This window comes from Drosophila navojoa, chromosome 5, assembly GCF_054131105.1.
Source record: "Drosophila navojoa isolate 15081-1374.11 chromosome 5, UAZ_NAV_1.0, whole genome shotgun sequence".
NCBI classification, from domain to species: Eukaryota; Metazoa; Arthropoda; class Insecta; order Diptera; family Drosophilidae; genus Drosophila; species Drosophila navojoa.
In genome coordinates this window covers 12,681,423-12,693,098 of record NC_142893.1, presented here as the reverse complement: position 1 = coordinate 12,693,098, position 11,676 = coordinate 12,681,423, and the positions used below count along the sequence as shown (strand labels likewise).

The 11,676-nt window shown below is 41.4% G+C and overlaps 2 protein-coding genes across 2 annotated transcripts; one reads left to right on the top strand and one right to left on the bottom strand.

Annotated features, from left to right (window-relative positions):
• Nucleotides 1-4,529: 4,529 nt before the first annotated feature.
• On the bottom strand, nt 4,530-8,966 carry conv (insulin like growth factor binding protein acid labile subunit convoluted). The gene is made up of 9 exons (XM_018104820.3): nt 8,693-8,966; nt 8,460-8,620; nt 8,233-8,402; nt 7,569-8,171; nt 7,259-7,513; nt 6,588-7,199; nt 6,074-6,168; nt 5,121-6,008; nt 4,530-5,051 (listed from the first exon to the last, which is right to left on the bottom strand). Exons 1-9 carry the CDS (start codon nt 8,797-8,799, stop codon nt 4,646-4,648), a joined length of 3,297 nt encoding a protein of 1,098 aa, XP_017960309.1. The 5' UTR covers nt 8,800-8,966; the 3' UTR covers nt 4,530-4,645.
• Nucleotides 8,967-9,299: 333 nt separating this feature from the next.
• Nucleotides 9,300-11,230, top strand: Sps1 (inactive selenide, water dikinase). The gene is made up of 2 exons (XM_018104842.3): nt 9,300-9,447; nt 9,809-11,230. The coding sequence occupies exon 2, from the start codon at nt 9,826-9,828 to the stop codon at nt 11,020-11,022; it is 1,197 nt and encodes a 398-aa protein (XP_017960331.1). The 5' UTR covers nt 9,300-9,447; nt 9,809-9,825; the 3' UTR covers nt 11,023-11,230.
• Nucleotides 11,231-11,676: the final 446 nt, after the last annotated feature.

Here is an 11,676-nt window from a genome sequence, read left to right as displayed (position 1 = left end):
TGCATATGGTAATCGAGGTTGTGTCTCTGTGCCTATGTAGTGTGTATCTTTGTGTGTGTGTGTGTGTGAATTTTGTTTAGGTGTATAGTCTGTCTCTCTCTCTCTCTCTCTCTTTCTGTCTATCTCTCACTGCCGCTTGTGTCAGTGTGTGTGGCGTGGGCGCAAGTTGCGTTTCGATTTTTGAGAATTAACTAATACGAGAATACAAGTACACGACATATACGAACACATAAACAAAAATAATTGCTTTTCGTTGTTGCTTAGATAACTTCTTTTGGCTCACTAACTCCCTCACTCTCACTCTCGCTTGCTCGCTCTCTCTCTCTCTCTCACACTGTCTCTGTCTCTGTCTTTCTCACTCACAGCGGCCGCATGCTGAACGTTTTTAGCGGCTTTTTATTTGCTCTTATTATTCTACTATTTCACTTGCTAAACTCTGTTGGGTTTGTGTATGTGTACGTGTGTGTGTTTGAGTGTGTGCGTGTCTGTCTTTGGTGGGTTATAGTTGGAGGTGTTAAGTAACGTAGATTGACTGTCTAAAATGTAGTTACTAAAATAGTTAACAGCACTAGTTATATTGCTTATGGATCTGGTTGGGTTCGCTTTCGAATCGGAATTGAAATTGGAACTGGAGTTTTGGGTTGAGTTTCAGTTGGGCGCTTGCTAATGCTGAGTTTTGAGGTTATGTTTAACGTATTTGTCTACTGAGTATATATATTAATACCATATGTTGCTATTTTTATTTGACTTGTATCTATATATGCATGTATATATATGCCTACAATATAGTATATTATATGTAGATTTTTCGTGTTTTCTTGTGTTCTTTTGTACTTTGGATTATAGACGTCGTTTTATATACTCTAAGGGATACCGTTGTTTTAGTTATTTGTTTGTCGTTTTAGGTGGAGTTGTTAGTGGCGATGATAGGCGGGGCGGGCGAAACTGAAGGATGGTGGGCAGCAGGCGGAGAGCACACACGGTTAATTAATTATTTATTTGTGTTTATCGTTTATCGTTTAAGATCGTTAAATATACATATGTTTAGAATATCACAAAGAACGGCTATAATAAATTTACTATTTAGCATCACTTTTTTCTAGGCCACGGCAAAAGAATACAAATTGAATTTCTATCTGCTTCGATTCGGCTCCTTTTTCTTTTAGTTTTTGGTTTTTGGTCTCGTCTTCCTCTTACTCTTCCGTCTTCCTCTTTGTCTTCGTGTTCAAAGTTCAATGAACGCAACGAATTATCTGCGATGCTACTTCGCTAATGGCTTGTTGGAAATTGTTGTGAGTTAAGTTAAGGCGTTATGGTGTTACCGTTATATATATAAATCTATATATATTTATATATATGTGGCTATATTGTGGTCCGGGTTTTTCTTCTTTTCTTTTTTCAATTTCGGGGTAACCGGGCCGCTTGTGGTTGGCCGGGCGACCGTGGGGCGTGGCGCGGCGTGGCTTGTGCTGAAGTTACGTCAAGGCGCGTAATGCAAGAAACCCAAACACAGGTATACATATATATCTATACATATATATTTAGATATATCTCTAAATATAAGCTATAAAAGTTGCACAAGCAGCACGCGAGGCGAATTTGTAGGCGTCCTTGTCGTCCTGCACGTCCTTAATTAGTGCGTTTATTTCGTAATTCTTGGAGTTTGTAGTTTCGTTTTTGCGGCTTTATAAAAATAAATCCATTTTCACATACACATACATATACATATACAGATATATAATTAGTTATATTCTATGCAATTTGTATATATATATATGTAGAGAGAGAGGCAACTACTTGGTAGTTTTAGTTTAGTCGTTAAGTGCGATTAATACTACATATATATAATTGCATATATATGTATATATAATTAATTTGATTTTGCTACATGAAGAAGACGCTTGTTCTACAAACTACGAGGTTTCCTTTAGCTATAGCTCTAGTTATATCAGTTATTTCATTCACTGCTGAACGAATCGCATAACGTTTTTATATAAGTACCACATATATATATATATCTATATGTGTGAGTGTTTTTTTTGTTTTATAGGTAATAGTTATGTCGTATATAACGCCTCTATAGATAATTGTATTGTATATATGTTATAGCACTTTTCCTTTATATATAGGTATGTATGTATGTATGTAGCGAGTGTTTTTGTAATTCTCTGTTTTTCCTTTTTGTTGTATATTTTTAAAAGTAATTTGTTCTTGCTAAATTTTGTTAAATACTTATAATTGCTGCGCTTTGCCGTAGGTGTGTGTGTCAGAGTGTTTTTATGTATTTGTGTATTTGCTCAATTTCTTTGTTGCAGGTACATAGGTTTTTTGGTTATTTTGTTTTAAGGTGTTTTGTGGTTTTTTCTTAGTTTGCTTTTAGGCGTTTCCGGGGTCGTTGATTAAGTAATGCTGCACTTGAAGTTTGATCTAGTTGTAGCTTATATTGTTTGTTTTCGTTTCGTTTTTTTTCTATTTGATTATGTAATTATGCTTGGTTTACTGTTATATTGAACTGTGTTATATGCCACTTGCGCTCAGTTTAGCTGCGTCGTTTAAAAATTTGGCAAAAAAGAAGGACATATGTAAGTAAGAGGTAATTCGTCATCCACACACACATAGAATCACACATATACATGCACACATACATACATATATCCATATATATGTATGTATGCATGCATATAACTAACAATACACACACACCCAGAGGTTTACCGTGTGCATGTGTGCTTTTATTGAATGAACCGTTTAGCGTTCGTTAAATGTTAAACAAATTCTTTACGCAACACAATTTGACTCTTTCACACACACACACACACGCGTACAGAAACCGCAAGCGAATCATATAAAGAAAATGGAACAGAAGAAGAAAGTGCACGTTAAATCAATGCTTCTTTTGACCTCTATTACATTTTCGTTCGTCTTCGCTTGCGCCTTCGCTTTTTATGTCTCCTTCGCCTGCTACCTGGAACGTTTTTTTTTCGTTCGCTTCTGCTTCTTCTTCGTATTTTCAATGTCCCGTGTTACGGCACAGTTGAGCACAGCGTGTTTCGATTAGCTTTTTGTTAAGTATTGTGAAGTAGATTTCTTAGCGCGTTTTTCTTGCACGTTCGCTGCGTTTATCACAATGCTGCTTGAATCAATTGATTTATAACAAATTATGGAATGTGTGTGTGCGTGAGAGTGGCGCTTAGCTTAGTTTAGTTTTGCTCACAGCAGCGTTTCACTTATTGTATGTGTACTTTCAACTGAAAATCGCTTTACATAACGGTACTCTGGTACTCTGTTACTCGCTGCTGCTGTGCTGTGCGAAACACGACACGAACGAACTCAGCGCGACAAGTGAATCTTCGCTTGGCACTGACGTGCGCCGTGAGCCTGTGAAATTTCGCTGAAAATCGATAAGGACACACACAGACCAGACACACACACAAACAAAAGCGCACACACACACGCACATACACACCCGCATAGAGCCAACGCAAATGCAAAAGCAGCGCAAAGTCACCAAAACTAAAAAGCACAATACACCGAAAACGAGAGCGCTCGCTGCCAGTGAAAGTGCACATGTCCTGAACGTGCTGCTACACTGGTGGCCAACAATTGTGGGCGCGCTGCGATAAAGAGAGCGCCATTTAGATAGTGTTTGTCATTAGATAAATTTTTTTATAAGCAGGGAGTTATGATTTATTTTCAGGTGTTTTGCTTGGATAAAAATGAAATATTATGATATATATATATTTTGTATTTATTTTATTATATTATATATATTATATTATTATCTTTTTTATAGTGTATTAGTAAGTGAATTCATAATATTGTAAACAGATTGAAATCCAATATTGCGTATACGTAATTTTTCGACAACAGTATTATCGTTAAAATATTTTTACTGACATTATTAAATATATAATTAAACAATTTGTTATTAAATTTTGTTAAATTAACGTGCGTACCCTATAGCTACATGCATTATTTCATATATAAATAAGTTTTTATATACTCCTTAGAGTCTTAATAAGTATACGCACGAACCCAACCATTTTCTGAATAGAAATAGATATACAGTTGCACTCTTTCAACAGCAGAGCACTTCATTGCTAGCCACCACTGTACACGCACTTATAAGCGTCATCTAAGTTAAAGCTGAGAACGTGAGCATGCGAGTGCGCATTTGTTTGGCAAGCTTTGCTTTTGCTCAAAGTCCTTGCGCTCACACTGGCTGCCAGCGGCGTCGTCGTCATTCTGTGACGTTTGCTCGTGCAAAAACAACACAAATAACTGAATGCCGAATGGAGAGCCGAGCGCTTGGCCCGAACACGCACGAACTGGCGGCGCTTGGCTGCCCGCTGCTTGCTGCTTGCGCTTTGCTTTTGTGTTTTCGCTGTGAATGAAAGTTCGAAAGCATCAGCTGGTTGGGCTTTAACATATTCTCAATTGTGCTCAACGGGAACCCCGTTTGTTCTACACCCAAACACCCACTCTCTCTCTCTCTCTCGCGCGCTTCGACAACAACGGCAACGGCCAAGTAAACAAATACATGTGCACAGCGTGCGGCGCGCACATGTTCAGCTGTAGCTGTAAGGTCAGAGCAGAGCGCGTCCTTACAGTGCAGGCTGGCAGTATGCATACGCGAGTGCATTTATTATTGCTGTATATATTGTATATGGATAACAAACAATGTTAAAGCTATGTACAATAGGCAGGTATTCGGTGACTTTGTGGCGCTGCCCGATCCTCTCACATTAAAGTTGCCAAAAAAGAAGGTCCTCGGCAGCTTGAGCGAGGGCAGCGCCTGACATTGGCCGGCAAACCAGCGGCGCGTGTTGCCGTCGCTGTCGCGGGCCACAATGCAAATCTCGGCGCCACCCAGTTTCGCCTCGCCATGCGATAACAGCTCGGCGACGGGTATTTCGGCTGTGCGCTGATTGTAGGCATAGTCCGCCTGGTGCAAAATCTCGTTGCTGCTGCTGCGAATGTAAACATTAAAGTCCGCCACGTCTGCAATGGCCGAGACAAACCAGCGTAGGGTTAGATTGCCCGCCTTATTGCTAAACATAAAATAAAGGAATTTAGCTACAGCTGATTTAGTGCATTTGTATTTAATATTTATAGCTTACGTTTGCACCTCGCGAAAGCGCACGTCCGTCAGCTGTTTGTACTCGCTGCCCGCATAGAGCTCCAGCTCATCCTCCCTGCAATTTAGATATTCATCTTCGATGTTCAGCAGCTGCTGATCCTTGACCAAGCTGGGCGTCTGGCAACTGACGCTGCTCAGGTCCTCGCTAGGCGCTGTCTGCTGCAGCATAAAATGCTTCAACGGGCGCACGTTACAGCCGCAATACAGCGGATTCTCGGCCAACAGAACTTGGCTACCATTGTGCATGGTGGCCACCAGCGAGGCTGGTATATCCTCCAGGCTATTGTTCCGCAGGTCAATGTATTTCAGCGACAGCGTCTTGACCAAATTGCCAAAGGGCAAATGATAGATTTGATTGTGCGAAATGTCCAAGCTGCTCAGATTCTTGGGTAGATCGAAGATATGCTCCTCGGACATCAGATTCGTCAGCTCATTGTGGGACAAATCCAAGGATTGCAGCGAGGTAAAATTCGATAAGACGCCGCGACGCAATTCGTTAATTTGATTATGGGAGACATTCAACTTGAGTAACTTCTTCGTGCCGAAGGTTATGTCATAGGTGAGCACGGGCATTTGATTGTAGCTGAGATCCAAGTACTTCAGATTGTAGGGTATATACGGATGGGATGGGAAGGTCTTCTTGGTCACAAAACTGATGCGATTGTGGCTCAAGTTAAGTGTCTCCAGACTGAGCAAATCGTCCAGCACACCGTGCGTCTTATTGTCCAGCTTCGAGAGGGCATTGTGCGACAGGTCGAGTGTGCGCAGCGATGGCAATCCAATGAATATATCATTTGGCAGCTGTCTCAGCCCGTTGCTTGACAGATTGAGTGTGAGCAGCTGCAGCAGACCCTCGAACGCCCGTTTGCTGTGCAACCGAATTATTCATTTAAATACATCTGTTTGACTGCAGTGTCAGGTCGCAGCACTTACCTAATATCCGAGACCTGATTCCCATAGAGATTGAGCTCAAACAGAACTGGCAGCTTGCCAAAGGCGCTTCGCTCCAGCACGCTAATGTTGTTATTCTGCAAATAAATTATTCAGAATTATTAGACACTGTTCAGCTGAGGACATAAATGACAAATTAAGTTTAGAATTTGCTAATTAGTCATTTGGAAACAACAAATTAAAAACATAAACTTGCTAATACAAGTTTAAATTAACTAAATTAATAGATCTTGAATAAGTAATTATCAACAGATGAATCATGCTTGAAACCAGTTCGAGACAAATACTAAAGTTATAAATGACTATAAAAAATAAAAGGAAGTGACGTTAGAAATCATTAAACCAAATTATATGTAAATCACTCTAAAGTCTCTCTAATGACTATTTAAAAATAAATTAGAATTTAATAATAACAATTAAAAAGCCATTCAGACAATCACAGCTAAGGTATACTGAGTTATATAGCTATTATAATTATAGTCTCATCAACACTCACCTCCAGGTAGAGATATTGCAGCGTTGACATCACCGCCACCGCCTCCATTGGCGGCTTGCTGATGCCGTTCGACTGCAGCAGGAGACGTTGGACAACCAGCAGTCCCGTAAAGCTCTGGCCATCCAAATTATCGGCAAGCTGATTGTGACTGAGATCCAAATATATCAGGGAATTCATAACGGGCCAAGTGCCTGCGGGTATGGAGCTGATGTTGTTGTGGCTCAAATGCAGCTCATTCAACGAGATGGGCAATTGGAAGAGCTTCTCCAATCGATTATTATTCAAATAGAGCTGCCGCATGCTCGTCAGCTTGGCCAGCGAGCCGCGCATAATATTAACCAGTTTGTTGTGGCTCAAGTTCATCTCCAGCAATGTTGGTAATGTGCCAAATGTCGAGGATTTAATCTCCCGCATGCTATTGTAACTCAAGTCAATAGAGCGCAAGGAGAATAACGTTTGAAAGACGCCATTGAATATTTGAGATATGTTGTTGTGCGAAACATCGATTGTGTGCAGCTCATAGAGTTTGGGAAAACAATTTTTGGGTATCTCCGTAATGTTGTTGTGCGAGACATTCAAGATGCGCAGGCCAGACATATTTTGAATGGGTATCTAAAAATAGAAATGTAGTTAGACATAGCGATACAGTTTATCATTAAAAGCCAACGTACCTGTGCTAAATTTGTAAAGGCGTTAAAGCTCAGCTGAAATTCCGTAGCGAAGGTCGTTTCATCGAAACTCCGATGCGAGAAGTTAGCAAGTCGATTGTGTGAGAGATCCAATTTGGTTATATTAATGCAATTCTCAAAGGCAGCCGTTTCAATCAGCTCCAGGGCATTGTGCGAGACATTGATGACGGCCTGGTAAATGTCCTTGAACGAGTTCTTTTCGATTTTCGTTATGTTGTTCTCTGCCAAGTCCACCACCTAGAAATATATTAGTTAATAATAAAATAACGAATGTTTCTTTCACTTCACCTACCTCCACATAATTCATTTGAGTAAACATTTGATACTCAATCTTCTTCAGCTTGTTGCGCGCCAGATCAATTGTGCCGATGCGTGCCACAGAGCCGAACGTGCCACGTCCCACATCTGTAATGGCATTGTCGCTCAAGAAGAGACGACGCAGAAAGCGCATTCCTCGAAAGCTGTTCGCGTCCAGCTTGCCAATCTTGTTGTGTGACAAATTGAGAACTTTGAGCACCGAGTTGCGGGCAAAAGTGCCACGGCTCAGCTCGCTCAAGGCATTATGCGAGACGTTGCACCAGCCCAGTTTTGTTAGATCCGAAATGTGTTGCGCTTCCAGTTTCTTGATCTTATTATGACTTATGTCCAGCAATTCCAGTTCACGCAGATTCTTAAATTGATTGCGCTTAAGATTCTCCAGCTGATTTCCATGCAGATCCAGAGTTTTTAGTTTTCGTAGCGGCTGAAATGTCTCCACGGGCAGATCACTCAACAGACCGTTTGTAAATCGTATAATTTCGAGCTTGTTGGTGATTTCTTGGCCGAAAAACAGATCCTTGGGTAGTTTCTCAAACGCATGCCCATCGATTACCAGCTCACGAGTTTTGCCCAAGATCTGCGGCATTAATTTATAATATTATTTGCTGAGGAAATTTATATGCCCCAAAGTCACTTACGCCGAATCCCAGCTGACCAACTTGACTTAAATTTGTTCGCAGCAACTTGACCTGCTCCAACGTATTGTTCATGCCATAAAATACGTAATCCTCAATAGTGGCAAGTGGCGTCTCCTCAATGATCAAAACGCGCGCCTTAATATGCGCAAAAAGCGGACCAAAGAGGCGTACTGAAAGTAGCAGATAAATCAATGTCTTCCATTATAAATTATATGACCGCAACGCACCAAAGTGTCCCTTGTATATGGTCAACTCTTCCACTGGCAGCTCCAGAGAAGCTAAGTTCTGAAGGGCCACCGAGAGCGTGGCCAAGTTCGTATTTTCGCAGCGAACAAAAATGCCAACATCGCTGCCATTTACACATAGACAGGGGTACAAAACTTGTGGTCTATAAATTGAATAAATTTAATTTTTAAAATCTTAGTTAAACTTCTGTTAAACATACATATATGTTACTTACTTTCTGGGGCATTTGAACTTGGGTTCGCCATAAATATATTCGCTGCTGACTAAGGCAAATAACTGCAGCAGTAACAAGGCGATTGTGCGCAAGCGTAACTGAATCATGTTCAATATAACTTGTTTATTTACTTTTTATGTAGGTGTGTGCGTGTCTTTGTCGCTGTCGTCATTGGTTCATTTTGGCCATGGCAAGAGGAAAGAGTTTGTAGCTTAAGTCTTTTGTTTCTTTGTCAACAAAAAAAAATTTCCAACTATTGGTCATCCATGTAAACCTTAAGCAAATTACATTAGTTAAAAACTATTCTTATTTTGTTTTAATATATTTCCACTTTTACTTTTAAGCTGCGCTCGCGCAACAGGTTCCGCTTGTCTTTCTCTCAGTTTTGTTACTGATTTGCCATCGGTTAACGGCTACCATTGTTGTTAATTTGCGTGGAGGCCACTTGCCACTAAAGCAATGCCAGCACTGTAGATGAGACATAGCTTATAATTAAAGTAGTAAGAGTATGAATGTAACTCTTTCATTTTAACTTATTAATTTTATTGTCAATTAATTCTATTTGCTTTCTCAACGCGCCACTATATTTGAAACAAGTTGGCAGCGCTGTGCCACTGTGTGGCCGAAGCTATCGATATACCAAACATGCAACTGTATTCAGACAGCGACAGCAGTGCAAAAGCAAAATCAACGCGCTAAATAAAAAATTATTGTCCGGTTTTCAATTAATTTATTGTATATTTTGACGCGAAATCGTAAGTAAATATTGCTCTTGGTGTATTCGGTAATTTATCCGTTCGAAAAGCGGGCCAGAATTAGGCTTTTGTGAATTGAAGAAAGTGGACATTGTTCACGTTTTGTTCTTTGACGACAGGGAGAAATACTGACTTCGCCCGATACAGCCGCCATCGAGCAAAGAGCCAATCACAAAGCGCGCTACTCACACACACGTAGAAGCGTACTGAAAATCTGTATACGTACACGTCTATTTGCGTGTGTATTCGTGCCCAGGGAGAACGCGAGTTATTTGTTGCCACCCGTTTTATTGGCGGCAAAAAGTGCGTATTTCTAGTTGGAAGACAAATACTAATGCAATCATTACATTTATTTAATTAGATTATTTTGATCACAAAATGAGCTACGCTGCAGACGTGCTAAATGCTGCTCATCTCGAACTACACGGCGGTGGCGACGCTGAGTTGCGCCGGCCTTTCGACCCAACTGCTCATGACTTGGATGCATCTTTCCGTCTGACACGTTTTGCGGACCTGAAAGGTCGTGGCTGCAAGGTGCCACAAGAGGTCCTCTCAAAGCTCGTCTCAGCACTGCAACAAGACTACTCCGCTCAGGATCAGGAACCGCAATTCCTCAACGTGGCCATACCCCGTATTGGCATTGGTCTTGATTGTGCCGTCATACCACTGCGCCACGGAGGTCTTTGCCTGGTGCAGACCACGGATTTCTTCTATCCGATTGTGGACGATCCCTACATGATGGGAAAGATAGCTTGCGCGAACGTACTCAGTGACTTGTATGCCATGGGCGTAACTGATTGTGACAATATGCTTATGCTATTGGCCGTAAGCACCAAGATGACGGAGAAAGAACGCGATGTGGTCATCCCACTGATCATGCGGGGCTTCAAGGACTCAGCTCTGGAGGCGGGCACCACCGTGACCGGCGGCCAGAGCGTTGTGAATCCATGGTGCACCATTGGTGGCGTCGCCTCAACCATATGCCAGCCAAACGAGTACATAGTGCCGGACAATGCTGTTGTGGGAGATGTTTTGGTACTAACGAAACCATTGGGAACTCAAGTGGCTGTAAATGCGCATCAGTGGATCGATCAGCCCGAGCGCTGGAACCGCATCAAGTTGGTTGTGTCTGAGGAGGATGTGCGCAAGGCTTATCATCGTGCCATGAACTCTATGTCGCGCCTGAACCGAGTCGCTGCTCGTCTCATGCACAAGTACAACGCCCATGGAGCCACCGATATAACCGGTTTTGGTTTGCTGGGCCATGCACAAACTCTGGCCGCTCACCAGAAGAAGGATGTTTCCTTTGTTATCCATAATCTTCCAGTGATTGCGAAAATGGCAGCTGTTGCCAAAGCCTGTGGCAATATGTTCCAGCTACTGCAGGGACACTCGGCGGAAACCTCGGGCGGCTTGCTCATCTGCTTGCCCAGGGAGCAGGCGGCCGCCTATTGCAAAGATATTGAGAAGCAGGAGGGCTACCAGGCCTGGATTATTGGCATCGTGGAGAAGGGCAACAAGACCGCACGCATCATTGACAAGCCGCGCGTCATCGAGGTGCCCGCCAAGGACTAAATGTTTTCCTTTATCCTAAGTACAGTAAATTTTTTAAATGCAAACACGATGAGTTGTAACGCTATTATGAGTGAACTAAGTTACCGTTTTCAACTGTAAATGATAGAGAAGAAGAAGCTTGACTAATTACATTAACTATAATTTTGATTTTTTGTAAAATCAATTGACACTGCTAAGAATGAAACGAATAAATAAAACAAACACTTGACTTCTGTGTTGATTGAATATTAAGCACATGCATTCCATTAACAAAATTAGCCGCCAAAGCCAAAAAGCTCTGCCGTAGAGCTTTTTCGTCGTGCAGCAAATAGGCCTACGGGCGACAGCGTCAATGGGGATGCTCACGCGCTCAGCGAGCACTTGCTGAGCATTCCATAACAGGTTGAGTTCATGGTTCATTACATGAGCAGCGATGACGTCACAGTTTACAAAGCGTATATTTACTTGGCGTACCCATTCGAAATAAATTTTTTCAAGTTAAATTTAGTATATATTTGGTGACATAATGATAATTAAAATACCAAAATATGTGAAGCTTGACATATTTTGCAATTAAAATGCTTCATTAATGTTAATTCACATAATAATAATTTAAAAATGTATTCGTTTTCAAATCGCTTGTTTGAATATGAGAAGAAAAAGCTTTACGAACAA

Coding starts and splice junctions, on each gene's coding strand:
- conv (XM_018104820.3), bottom strand. CDS start 8,799: ATGATTCAGTTACGCTTGCGCACAATCGCCTTGTTACTGCTGCAGTTA. Junction 8,403..8,459: donor CATATACAAGGGACACTTTG/GTGCGTTGCGGT, acceptor TGCTACTTTCAG/TACGCCTCTTTGGTCCGCTT. Junction 5,052..5,120: donor CGCTTTCGCGAGGTGCAAAC/GTAAGCTATAAA, acceptor TTTTATGTTTAG/CAATAAGGCGGGCAATCTAA.
- Sps1 (XM_018104842.3), top strand. CDS start 9,826: ATGAGCTACGCTGCAGACGTGCTAAATGCTGCTCATCTCGAACTACAC.